Genomic DNA, 12922 nt, shown 5'->3' on the forward strand with positions numbered 1-12922 from the left:
TAGAATGCGTTTGAGCCTTCACTGTCTTTAGAAGCATCTACTCCAGAAACTCTGACATTTTAAAATTTGTATCCAAATTTCCTTCTTCTAATAACAACATAACAAATTTAAAAGGGAGTGGTAGGTGTTTCAGAAGAAGGAAATACACCAGCTGGTGTAAAGTGTGGCATCAAAATTGGCACATCCAGGAATCTGAACAAAATCTGACCACAGTTTGTGATCACTAGCTGTAATTAAATATTCTACATCTACACATTCATTCAAATTAAATAATAACAGCAAATTACATAGTTCTGTAGAATTTACTATTTATCATATGTTAAAGAATGTTCTTTATGTTTTCTAACAGACTTAAGTAATTTTCTTTTCAACTAAATGTATTAGACAAAATACAAGACCAATCTTTCCTCATTCATCAAATGTGATATATTTGAACTGATTGGACTGAAGTTACTGGGAAAAAAATTATTGTTGGAGCCAAATAACAAAGACAGTAATTAAAAACTTCCATATTTCTCCACTGATCATTGCTAGTTGCTCTATGGGGATGGAATATGAGGATTACTTTGAGAGTACTGATACTTCAAGTCCATTTTATTTTCTCCATCACTGCACAGACAGTATGAAACGTTCTGGAAAACTGTATATTTTCTCCTACATATTTCAAAAGGAATGGCAATGGGGGGGGCAGGGGGAAGATTGAGAAGATATTATCTTTACACAGAAAAGTTTTTAAGAGGATAAATTACCACCTGCATTTCATCAAGGAAGAGAGAGTTCATATGTTCACAAAATGTTTTTTAGCTCCCAGTGACCTTGATATTTTTTTCCCCACAAATGTATTCGTCTGTATTAAAATTATTAATAACCTGATAAAAATGTAAGTTTAATGGGCTTTGCTTGAAAAGGCAAATAGGGAGCTGAAGAATCTTGTTAAATTTTAGAAATACATATGAAGAATTTAATTTAGAACTTAGCAGGTCTGTTCTTCAGTCATTTCCCTTGGCAGGTTTTATTTCTTGCACTCTAAGCTATTACTCCTCTTCTTCCTTTTTAATTGACAGAAAATCAGGTAACTAATTTTTTATTAGGCCAATATGTGATAACTTTATAGGTAAGAAATAGTAAAACGTTAAGAGACTAAAAAGAAGCTCAGAGATCAGTTGCCATCATCAGTTTTAGTATAAAAATCTGAAATTTTTCCAGTTCAAACAGTTGGAACTAACCTTCATATTTAGCTGAAGATCTTTTTCTGCATTTCTGTTCACAGAAATCCAAAGGCAACTTTGTTGACACAACTGAATTCTGCATCTTCTGCACAAGCTGTATTGCATAAGATTTAGAAACTTTTATAGCACCTTCATTAGTTTTTGTGTGTGCAGCACAAACCTGATTTACATTTTGAGGTCAGATGCAACACAACAATACAACAAGGATAATGACTTCAATTCATAGGGCATTTTGCTCACCAGTGATTTACCCTATTATCCAGTATATTATCTACCGTATTTACCATATCATCTACCATATTGCAAATATTTAACAGCAACAGTGCAGGCCTTTGAGGCAATGATGTATAAAATCCTTACAAACCATTTCTACTCCATACAGAATAAACATAAATGCAGAGACTGAGGATTTTATTTATGACACACCATTATCCTTCATTCTGCCTATTTATGGTGACTGAAAAATACCATATCACATTTGAAAGAATCTGATATTATACTTTAAGTTTACTACACTGAAAAACACCAAGAGAGTGTTATTCTTGCGGTATTTCACAAAGTGTGCTGGAAGAGAGAAACTCAAGTGAAATTACCCACTTTTTCTGTCTTTTGGGCTTAATGAAATTTGCAAGCTTCTAGATGGAGTTATTAGTTTCAATTTGCCCACTAACTCATGCACAGAAAGGAAATTTTTTAGATGGTTAAACAACCTTGTCAATTAGATGTTTAATGAATTAAGATGAACTGAGAGACATTCTTAACTGGCATCTGATTTGTTGATAAGGAAGTAGGTACACTTCTTGAAGTTGCAGGGATCACTGCTGATTACTCCATTAGAACTCCTTCAGTTTGTCTTTTTAAGGACAAACTGTGATTTTTGCCCTGATGTCCTCTTGGAAGGTACAGTGGAAATCCCTGAGCAAAACATTAAATTATATTGTACAATGAGACATAATAAACTTTCCTTTTTTAGTTCTTTTAAACATATGCTTACCGTTTTACCTTTTCTCTTTTAATGCTGACATTATCCCATGTGCCTCGTGCAGATGTGAATGAATGTGAATCTGAACCCTGCAAGAATGGCGGAATCTGTACAGATCTTGTTGCCAACTATTCCTGTGAATGCCCAGGTGAATTTATGGGAAGAAACTGTCAACAGAGTAAGTACAGCCTGTTTGTAAATTCCATTTAATAAAATAAAATATAACATTTTATTTTTACAGAAAAAACTTTAATATACTATGGAAATATGGAAATATGTTACAAACCCAGAATGCTCAAAATAGCCATCTTGTTTTTTTCAAAATGGAGGAAAATTCAGAGACCTAATCTCTCTTACATTCATGTAATGAATCTGATATTGTGGAAAAGTTTGCAAAATGAAAAATCATTATCTTCAGTCAAAGAAGAAGGATTAAATAGCGTAAAGCAGAAAAATTCCAACTAGGGATTCAACAAATATCCTGGCTTCAACAGTAATTATTAGCAGATATAAACAAATGTAAGAGCAGGGCCAAAATATAAGTTATTTTTTCTGACATGTCTGTAGCCTCTGAAATTTGGACCATTGATTTATGGAGTTCCTCCAGGATCTGTCCTGGGAAAAATCTCATATGATTTTATGGTAACATTGACTCTCAATGGGCCATAAAGGTCTGATTCCTAAAGTTGTTACTACAAAATTCTTCATGTTTGATAGACTAGGTAATCTTGAAGACCAGAAATAACAGAAGTAGAATAAACTGCTGTGGAATGAAATGTTATATACCTGAACAGTTGATAAAAGATATTAGAGGCTCTTGAGTTTGAAATACTGAAAAGAAGAAAAAAGTGTTAGAGGTTGAATAATAATAATAATGGGCAGTCTTCGCGAGCGAAGATCCGGGGAAGGTCTTTCCACCTTCCAGCCTGCGCATTGGATTTTTTAGGTGAGACACAGTGTGCGCGGAACTGAGCCCACCCTTTAATCCTAAGGTTCATCTGCCGGGGCCAAGCGAGCTTGGACGGTGGCAGTGAGGTCCTCAGGACGTAGATGGATTGCCTACAGGGCTAACGAGCTCCATCTGCCCGGGAGTGTCCCTGACTGGGAATCGAACCCGGGCCTCGGCGGTGGCAGCGCCGCGCCCTTACCACTAGACCACCAGGGGCTCCAGAGGTTGAATACTAAACAAATTAAACCACAACAAAACTGAAAAATATGATTCCTTTTCCTGTGTTCACGTTGTGGATGTATGGGGGAGAATAGAGACCAAAACAGAATGGAGAAATAACCACAAATGAAAGATGTGATCTTTTTTTTAAGTAGCTTCAGTGAATTCCCAGATTTGTATACAACAAGAAGAAAAAAGATTTGAGGCACTCAACATAATGTGTACATAGTTCTAGAGGAAAACAGAAGATAAGGATTTGCTTTGAGTAGGTCAAGGGTCTCCATGGCTACCTGAAAGAATTTGTAGTAAAAATGATCATCTATTAAAGTTTTCTTCAAAATTTGCTGTTGAAGCAATTCATGCATTTCCTTACTAGAAGCAACTGAATTGCCATTTGGAATTCTACCAGGAATCTCATCCATCTCTTCAGAGTTTATCCCTTCTGTATTTTGGCTGCATTGTGAACATTGTTCAGATAGTAGATCACATAAGCCCAATCTCCTGTTATGCTAGAAATGAGGAAGTCAGAGCTATTACTTCAAGTGATTATTGCGTTTTCTGAACCATCAACTGTTATTTTATATTTCTATTTTTTTATAGATGTATATGTAAAAATAATTTTGTTTGTGAAGTTGCATACCTTATATATTATAGTAAATTTGGGGGTGTGTTTGTTTATATATATATAGACACACATACATATTTCTATTTTTGAGAGAATATAACAAAGTATACCTGTACAAAAAATAGAAATTTCAAGTTTATTGAAATTGTGAAAGAATTCTGCTATTGAATTACAAAGTGTGTCTACATATTTTTGAGAGAAAATATTTTGTAGTTCATAATACCAATTCAAAATACCAATTTTGTAATTCAAAATACAGCTACCTACAGTCTGTCTTTCTGAGTCACACTTTAGAAGATTTATACTGGCATAAATATATATGTATATATTTATACATTGAAATAGTCTTTCTGGAGATACTTCTGTAGAGAAATGCTGGCAACTGTGAGCCAGCACTCTGTTGTCTACCACATACAAACACCTGTTTATACTGTTTGTAATCACTGAGCTGCCCTTGTTCAGGAAAGTCAGCATATTTGCACAAATACTATGGCAGAGTTTGCAAACTTTTCATTAATTCATCTACTTTTGGGCTAGTTTTAGCAAAGCTAGCATTAAAAAGGGAGACTTGTAGGTTTATGCCACCTCTATAATTGTGCACTACACCATTTTCTGTATCAGGGCTTGTAAATATCCAATTTTTTTTTCCCATTTGAAGTTTGGTTATGTCATCATACTTAATTATGTAATTACAAGTAGTTATTACACATTCTAATTACACCATTAGAGTTTTACACATATTTACAGTAATCATATAATTAAATACGGTTATACTAATTATGTAAATTACTAACTGCTGTCTCAGAATTACCTCACAAAGCTCAAAAGATTGCTAAGCCGCATCACAGAATATGTAAAATATCCTACATCTAGAATAAAAAAGGCAAAAGTGCATCGTACAAGCTGCATTTTCTAATAGTTTGTCTAGTCTAGTATAGCCCAAATACCAGTGCATTGTAATAATGACTTGTCATGTTACTCAACAGCGTCAAGTGTCAGTTTTTCCTAGTGCTCCTACTAAGTTTTCCCTCTTTTTTTTTTTAATTCCACCAATTACTACCACCATTTAATTCCACTAAGCTAATCTTCTAAGTAGTTCCCTTCCATTTTATCTCATGTGTGGCACTTTTCAGGTGTGAGACAACTCAGGTCCTGAGAACCTTGTGGGATACCCACCCCAAATCTTTCTGACTAGTCACAGGAGCAGAAATAAGAGGGAAAGGCTTTCTTTCCTTCTTTTCTTCTTTATCTCTTATTTTCCTTCTTCTTTCCTTCTTCCTTTCCCTTTTCCTTTCTTCCTTCCTTTCTCTCACTTTCCGTCTTCCTTTCCTTCTTCCCTTCTTCTTCTTTCCTTTCTCTCTTCCTTTCCTTCTTTTTTCCTTTCTTTCATTCTTCTTTCCTTCCTTTCCTTCTTCCTTCCTTCCCTTCTCTCTTGCTTTTTCTTTCCTTCTTTCTTTCCCCCCTTTCCTTCTTCCTTCCTTCCTTCCTTCATACTGCTATCTTTAGCAATTCAGGCATAAATGTTATTAAAACCAGCTGCTTCTCACTTCTGGAAATCAGGGGATGAGACAAAATCAAAGTGGATTGTGAGAGCACTGACAGCCTCAAAACACACTCAGCCATTCTGGAATAAGCTTATCACCCTGTTAAGAGATACTTCACAGGACATCTGGTCTCCACAGAATTTGCCTGCAGATGTTTAGTAAACATGGAAAGGGAAGAGAGCACCTTTCCCCATCCTCTGAATGCAAAATCTAAACTGTATTAATTCAATATTAGTTCCCACATTTCTCAAGGCCTCAGCATTTCCTTGATGCAGCTGCGTCTCCTTCTGTTCTTCCACTCCCTGAACCAATTTCTTGCCTCTGTGGCAAATTCAAGCTATCAATTATGATTATCTCCATTCCTTAGTTCTGGAGTACCCATAAATAAAGTACTGCTTCCAAGGCAGATTCTCCTGGGGCTGGAGTTTTTACTTTGCGGATCACAAAATTTTCTTGCAGGCAACAGGGAGTCACTTTCATCAGTGTTAGGCTGTTTGCATTATTCAGTACAGATCTGTATTGTTAAAATCTCCCATCAGCAACATGGGTAGTAACATTGCAGTAATATGTGAGCAGTTCCACAGGTAATTTTCCATCACTTCTCTCTCTTTTTTTTGTTTGTTTTGTTCTTTATTATTTCTTTTATTCTAACAGATGGTACTATACCGTGGACACCTTACAGTATCACTACTGTGCATTTTGGAGCTTGTAGTTTGCTATTTGCCAAGAGTTGCTGCCATTAAAGCATATGGCAAACTTTCTTATGATTTTTTCTTTAAAGATCTAGATCAGAATAGCAATTATATATATATATATATTTTTTTTTTTTTTTTACATAAGCTATGACCCCTTCATCTCCTTTTCTGTGTATTCAACAGGTCCATATCTAGGAGGATACTTCATTCAGACCAAATGCACCAATTTATTTGTCTTAACATGTCAGAAATCCTGCTAAGCAGTGTACCCCCACCTTATTGTTGTTTATTTCCTCTGCTTTTATGCTTTAGTACACTATTGTCTTTATACTGGACTTGGTTGCCCCCTGCCTTCCTCTCTGTGGAAATCAAAGTGGCTTTTTTTTATTATTTAAATAAAAATGCCCATTCTTCCAGTGTCATTTTTGCTTAAAAATTATCTTAAGGTCTGACAGATCTAGGCATAAAGAGACTTTCAAGACTTCTGTTTACAAGCAGCCTTATACTCCCAGGCTAGATGGTGTCATTTCACAGGGTGCTAAGTCTTCGTGATTCTAGAATTTTCATCCTTTCAAAATTATTCCCAGGATGCATGACACCTGCAGCTTGCATGATTTATAGTGTGGGATAAATAATCAGTTTCATAGCATTTTTTTAAGAGACTCTGTTGCTTTTTTTTATGTCTCCGGTATTGCAGTTTTGGGTGAATTTTGGATATCTTTGGCTTATAGATCCAGGTGTGTCCAGCCCTGGCCCAGCAGGGTTCAGGATTAATAATGCCTCCATGCTTGCATTCAAAAAAACCTTACTCAAAACAGACATAAAGGCTTAAATAATGCACAGACAAAACCAACCAGTTTACATATATAACTTATTTATAGATTACCTGCTGGGGAACTTTGGTTTTAAGGTATGAGATTCTTTATGCACCTCCAGTTGGCAATATGTTGTGTTTTAAAGCTTCTAGTGAGACACTGAAACACTTTACCTGCCAGGAATCAGCACAGACTCAAGTTCCCTAAATTACTGATCACTGTTAAAACCTCTTTGAATGAGATTTAGGACAATCCAACTTCTCCTACAGCTTAAAATATTAGTTTGACTACTTCTGTGAATAATATAATATGAGGTTTGGTTTTAAACATATTCTTGATTGTTTTGAACATCTGCCAGCTTTACGATCTGAAACACTGGTGTTCTATATGAAGTTGGAAATGGTTGTAAACCAAAACTGAACACAGAATGAAAAAAACTGACCCAGGGAAAAAATAATTTTTTAAAAAAAAGGTATTAATGACAAAGAGATACTGGGCTGGTACAAAAGAATTGCAGGGGACCCTGCCTGGGCATGAAATCAAGACTTAACACCATTTAAAGAATGTTAATCAGGCTGTGGTCTAATCAAGAGGGTAGAAAGTGAAAGTATTCTTAATTCATATTTAAGGCAAAGAGAAGAGTTTCTTTCAATTGTCATATTTTTCTTGCTTTGTTTTACTTCAGAGGTCGTAAAATTTAAAAGCCAGAATTGTCAGCTCATTCACCAAGGGTACAATACATAAAAATTCAGAAAATATATACATTCCTGTTTATCATTATTTAGATGGTAAATTTAGGACTTCTATGGAAAAATTAAGGAGTTTTTATAGGTATGCATGTATTATTAACTGTGGAAAAAATATGTCTGACAAAACGAAGAATGGAAAAAAACCAATGTGACTAGAAGAATTGTGTCCATTTAATACAAAGCTAAGAGTAATACTTCATGTGTGAGCTCCCTGGATTACAGAAATATCTCAGAGCAGAAATATATCAGAAATACACCTTGAAAGTGCAGGAGGCAAAACTTTTACATGTCAAATGTGACTTTAGGCCATGTAATTCAGCTCAGTCTTGGTAATTTGTCCTTTTTTGAACATGTTATAAGAATAAAAACAAAAATTATTTAAGAAGTTAAATTACTGCTGAAGGAGATGCTAAATGTCAGTAATATATATTTATATAAATTTTAATTATATAAATTTATATATTTTTATATATTTTCTATATTTTAATGTACATTATATATTATATATTTATATATTAATATATATTATTTATATATTATATATTATTTCTATATATTTATATATGTATATATAACTATATACATTTATATAGTTTTATTTTTATATTTTCTACATTTTAATGTACATTATATTTTATATATTTATATTTTTATATATTATTTTATATATTATATATAATTTATATATCATTTATAGATTTTTATATATAATATATAAAAATATATAACCTATTATATAAATTGTATTTTCATGCATATTTATATATTTAATGTATATAATTTTTAAACTATTTCAGCTAATCATGGATGGAACAGAGTTTCTGTATTTGCATTGGGCAAAACCTGTCTTGAATCCCTTGCTGAAAATGATGGATTTTGCTGAGTCTGCACCATTCTATGAATATTGTCTGGCAGGCATTTCTATGTAGTATGTTGGTATGGAAGTACCCAGAGGCAAAAAATATTATAGAAATGACATAACACGTTGTTAACATTGAAATGTTCTCCCAGGCATTTCAATGACCTATTGGGAAATATTAATCAAAGTTTTAATAATGTTGAGTCTTCAATTTAACTAATGTTGAGTCTTCAAATAAAGCACACTCCGGCTCTCCTGCTTCAGACCATCCTTGTCCAGGCATCCTGTGCAAGGCACAAGTTTGGGCTCAGCAGATCAGATTTGTAGTTCTTCCTTTCAACAAGAGACGGAAAATGAGACTGATCTCTCAGAGTTTGATGTCAAAACAAAGTCCTTAGCCCTGTGCCTTTGGGCACATTTTCATCTTGCTGCAGTGGTACTGCACAGTAGCGTCTCCTTTGAAAACCAATTTCGCAATATCTTGTTTTGATTAGGTAGTGGAGGACTCAATCTTTGCTGAACACACCGGAAAGAAAGTCGGTGTAAAATGCTCAGGCAAGCCCTTAAGGCCCAACAGGAATATTTTACACATTTAAATGTCTCCTAACTGCATGAGTCATTGAGTGCAATAGTAGATTTTGCGTTGTGTCAATAACCACAATATTAACTTAACCCTGTATTGTTGACTTTAGCTTGAGCCACCTTGTTGTGGCAATTTTCTCTCTACAAATCTGCTTTTCTCAGGGTTTGTGTCATCCTTGACTCATAATATCCCTCAGTAAAAAGGAGTCAGGGATTCCTTCTACCTGACTTCCATTTGTCTGTTCCTGCTACTGAGGGAGCAGCATGACCCTACCTTTTCAGTAAAATAGAATTATAGATACTCACAAAAAACAGAGCACTTATCTTATAAATATTACCCACTGTCCTTTGTTGGAAGAACTGTTATGTGCATTTTTATGTGTGGCAAAGCTTATGACAATGAATATTTCAGCATTTCTAAGCCCTGAAAGAAAAATTACAGCACACCATTATTCTCAAAGTAGCCTCTATAGTTCTTAAGTTCCTGGCATGGTCAATAATGCACATTCTTTTTTTTATGTCCTCACACAAATGAAAAATAATTTGCACATAAGGGATTGGTACTATAATAGATATAAAGGCCAGCCTGTAGAAGCAAGCTCAAAACAAATCATAGCTTATTATGACTGCAAATCACTTCAAAGTATGGAATGAAAAAGCATTGATATCTATAAATACATTAAAAGGGTATATATTACATATAAATAGGTAAGGATATATTAAATATATAATTTACAGGTGCAGTAGTTTAACAAAGTTCCCAATAGCCAAGTCACAGGACCATTTTTTCTGGTTTGGGTATTGGTAAAATTGAAAAATACTTTATTTCAAGACTTATTATTTATATGACATAGGCTATTTATTTCAAAATAAAATCATGGAGCGTGGTTTGCCAGGTGAGTCAGCCTGGTCTAGTCTGCTGCTTCCCTTTGGTAGACACAGGAATGAGCAATGAAAGTAAAATCATCTTTAGGGCTGTACAAATTCCTCATAATAAAATTGTCTTGAGGTCTGCAGCAAACCAGGCATATAGTAGAATTATGAGTGAATATGGCATAAGCCTTGCAAAAGTTGGAGGTTTGGAAGTTGACTCACATTTAGGAGTTCCATTTAGTCTTGGAATACAAGCCAAACTGTGAAGGATGAAAAATCCGTGTGAACTAAAGGAAAATAAATAAACAAACAAATAAATAAATAAATAAATAAACAAACAAATGAGACGTGGGGTTACATGAGCCCTTAACATGAGCCCTTAATAAAATAAAATCTCCAGGCTCAGCACAGCTCTCCCAGCTGCAGCTTTCAGAAGAAGGAAATGTAATATGTTCAGTTATCAGCTTCCCACTGAGGGAGGATTTGCAGCTCCTGCTGCTTTGGACAGACGGAGGGTCCAGCAGAGCTCTTGTTGCTGGCACAGCAACATGTGAGATGCATGGGAGGGGAGGAGTGGTGCTGGCAGGTCATGGCTATTTTAGTCCCCAGCCATGATCATTTGTTGTATCCCATTAGAGGATCTGAGGACTTGCAAGGAGATGAGCAGGTCCAAAACATTCAGTGGCAATGCAACAGAGAGAGAGAGAAAAGCTATGCAGTGTTTTGGTCATGATGATCATAAACAGGGACTCAGAAAGGCAACTTTTTTTAAAGGAATTAAAGTTTAAAAATTCACAACTATAGTAGACTATTTTGTCAAGAAGAGCTGATTGAATTACCCTAAATTTGATTTTCCTTCATATTGGTGATTGTTTTCTTGTATTAATGCTAAATGTCTTGTATTAATGCTAAATGCTCTTAATTTGGTGTAGTTAGAAATTTTTTTTGTAGAAAAGTATTGCATAAAACTTTTACCCTTTTGAGTTGATGGGCACATTAATAGCCATTACTGATCCAGCAAAATCTCTTTGTTAGACCTCACCCATAAACATTATTTTCCTTTGTTGGCAAATCTGTATATTTGATAGTAACATTGCATGCTTTCACTGAAGATAAGTTTCAGTGTATCATCATCATCATGGCTAGGCTTCACGAACGAAGATTTGAGAAGGGCTCTACCCACACCTGCTACAAGCTCGCTGATGGCTAAAAAGGCCAATGTGAGATAGACAAGTCCAGTTGCAGAAGGCACAGCAGAAAGACTCCCCAGGTGATATCGACGAGACGCGATTCTTTCTGCGTTGTCTTTTCTCCTAGAGAGTGATCCTGCGTGTGTTCTCAAAACCAGCAGCAGCGTTACAGATGGTGTGTCTCAATTGGAGGCCAGGGTAGACCAATGGTGGTGATCAATATGGCCAAGGCTGAGGGATTGTTTCAGGCAGTCCTTGTATCTCCTCTTTGGGGCTCCTCTCTTGTGGCAGCCAGTGGCAAGTTCCCCATAGAGCACAATCTTAGGGAGGCGGTAGTCCTGCATCCTGGAGACGTGCCCTGCCCAGCGCAGCTGTGTTCTCAGCAGCATGGCCTCAATGCTCGTGACTGCTGCCTGTTCAAGGACAGACGTGTTGGTCACACAGTCAGTCCAGTGGATGTTTAGAATTGTACGGAGGCAGCGCTGATGGAAGCGTTCTAAGAGACGCAAGTGGTGCCAGTAACTGACCCATGATTCGGATCCATATAACAGAGTAGACAGTACAACAGCTCTGTAAACGCTGATCTTAGTACTTTTCTTCAGGTGTTTGTTTTGCCACACTTTTATGGAGTTTACCAAAAGCTCTGTATGCCTTTGCTAACCTGTTATCTATTTCTGCATCAAACTTCCATCTGAGGAGATGATGCTTCCCAGGTAATTAAACTGCTGGACTGATTTGAGCTCTGTTTCACCAATGGTGATATGGGGATGATGGGAGACTTCCTGAGGTGCAGGCTGATATAAAATTTCTGTTTTCTTCAAGCTGACTTCCAGTCCAAAGAACTCAGCAGCCTCTGCAAAGCAGGATGTTAAATGCTGCAGAGCTCCTTCTGTGTGGGTGACAAGGGCGGCATCATCAGCATAAAGCAGCTCCCAGACAAGTTGATTTAAGGTCTTAGTGTGGGCCTTCAGTCACCTTAGGTTTCGACGGCGGAGCGGTTGGCGAATGGCCGGTGGCCATGCGGGGCCGGGCTGCGGGACTGGGCCGCGCCGGTTCGGGCCGAGCGAGTGCAGGGAGGGGCCGGAGGGTCCTGGGGGTTCCCCAGGCCGTCATGGGGGGCAGGTGGATGGTCCCGTTCAGCGCGGGGGGGAGATCCCCTAGTCAAGCCAGGCCAGGTCAGGCTGGGCAGGAGCAGGGGGGAGGGCAGACGGACCTGGAGTTTCCCCGGGCCAACGTGGGGGGGCCAGCGGGGCGGCCTCGTTTAGGGGCTGTGGGTGGGCAGTGCAAAGGGGAGCTTGCACGCTGGGGGATGAGGTTTGGGGTGGATAGTGGGTTTATTCTGGAGGCTGGGGCATTTGGGCTGGGCAGGGGCTGTGGAGGGTGCCCAAGCCTAGGGTGAATGCAGGGACCTCTTACACGTGTGACCGCCCTTGCCTGAGGGTATGCCGGGATTGCTCCTTTTCGGGCGCTGTCGCAGTGGGAGAGTGGGAGTGGGATATGATGCGTTCGGCTTTCAGTGTGTAGTTTGTAATATAATATATCTAATATAGAATATTATTGTTCTAATAATATCAATTTGTGCTCCTGTTGCCAAAACCTATTTTTTTAATT

General features: G+C 37.1%; 1 protein-coding gene and 1 non-coding gene across 3 annotated transcripts in view; one reads left to right on the plus strand and one right to left on the minus strand.

The window, feature by feature from the left end:
• EDIL3 (EGF like repeats and discoidin domains 3) overlaps positions 1-12922 on the plus strand; it is a 221630-nt gene that overhangs the window by 123373 nt on the left and 85335 nt on the right. For both annotated transcript variants that reach the window (XM_050329114.1, XM_050329115.1), the window contains one exon: positions 2276-2389. In XM_050329114.1, coding sequence (XP_050185071.1) covers positions 2276-2389 — 114 coding nt within the window. The remainder of the gene's footprint in view (positions 1-2275; positions 2390-12922) is intronic.
• On the minus strand, positions 3304-3377 carry TRNAG-GCC (transfer RNA glycine (anticodon GCC)). Its single transcript has one exon. It is a non-coding gene; the product is annotated as a tRNA-Gly (tRNA).

Source organism: Myiozetetes cayanensis, unplaced genomic scaffold (genome assembly GCF_022539395.1).
Source record: "Myiozetetes cayanensis isolate MyiCay16 unplaced genomic scaffold, myiCay2020 scf4, whole genome shotgun sequence".
NCBI classification, from domain to species: domain Eukaryota; kingdom Metazoa; phylum Chordata; class Aves; order Passeriformes; family Tyrannidae; genus Myiozetetes; species Myiozetetes cayanensis.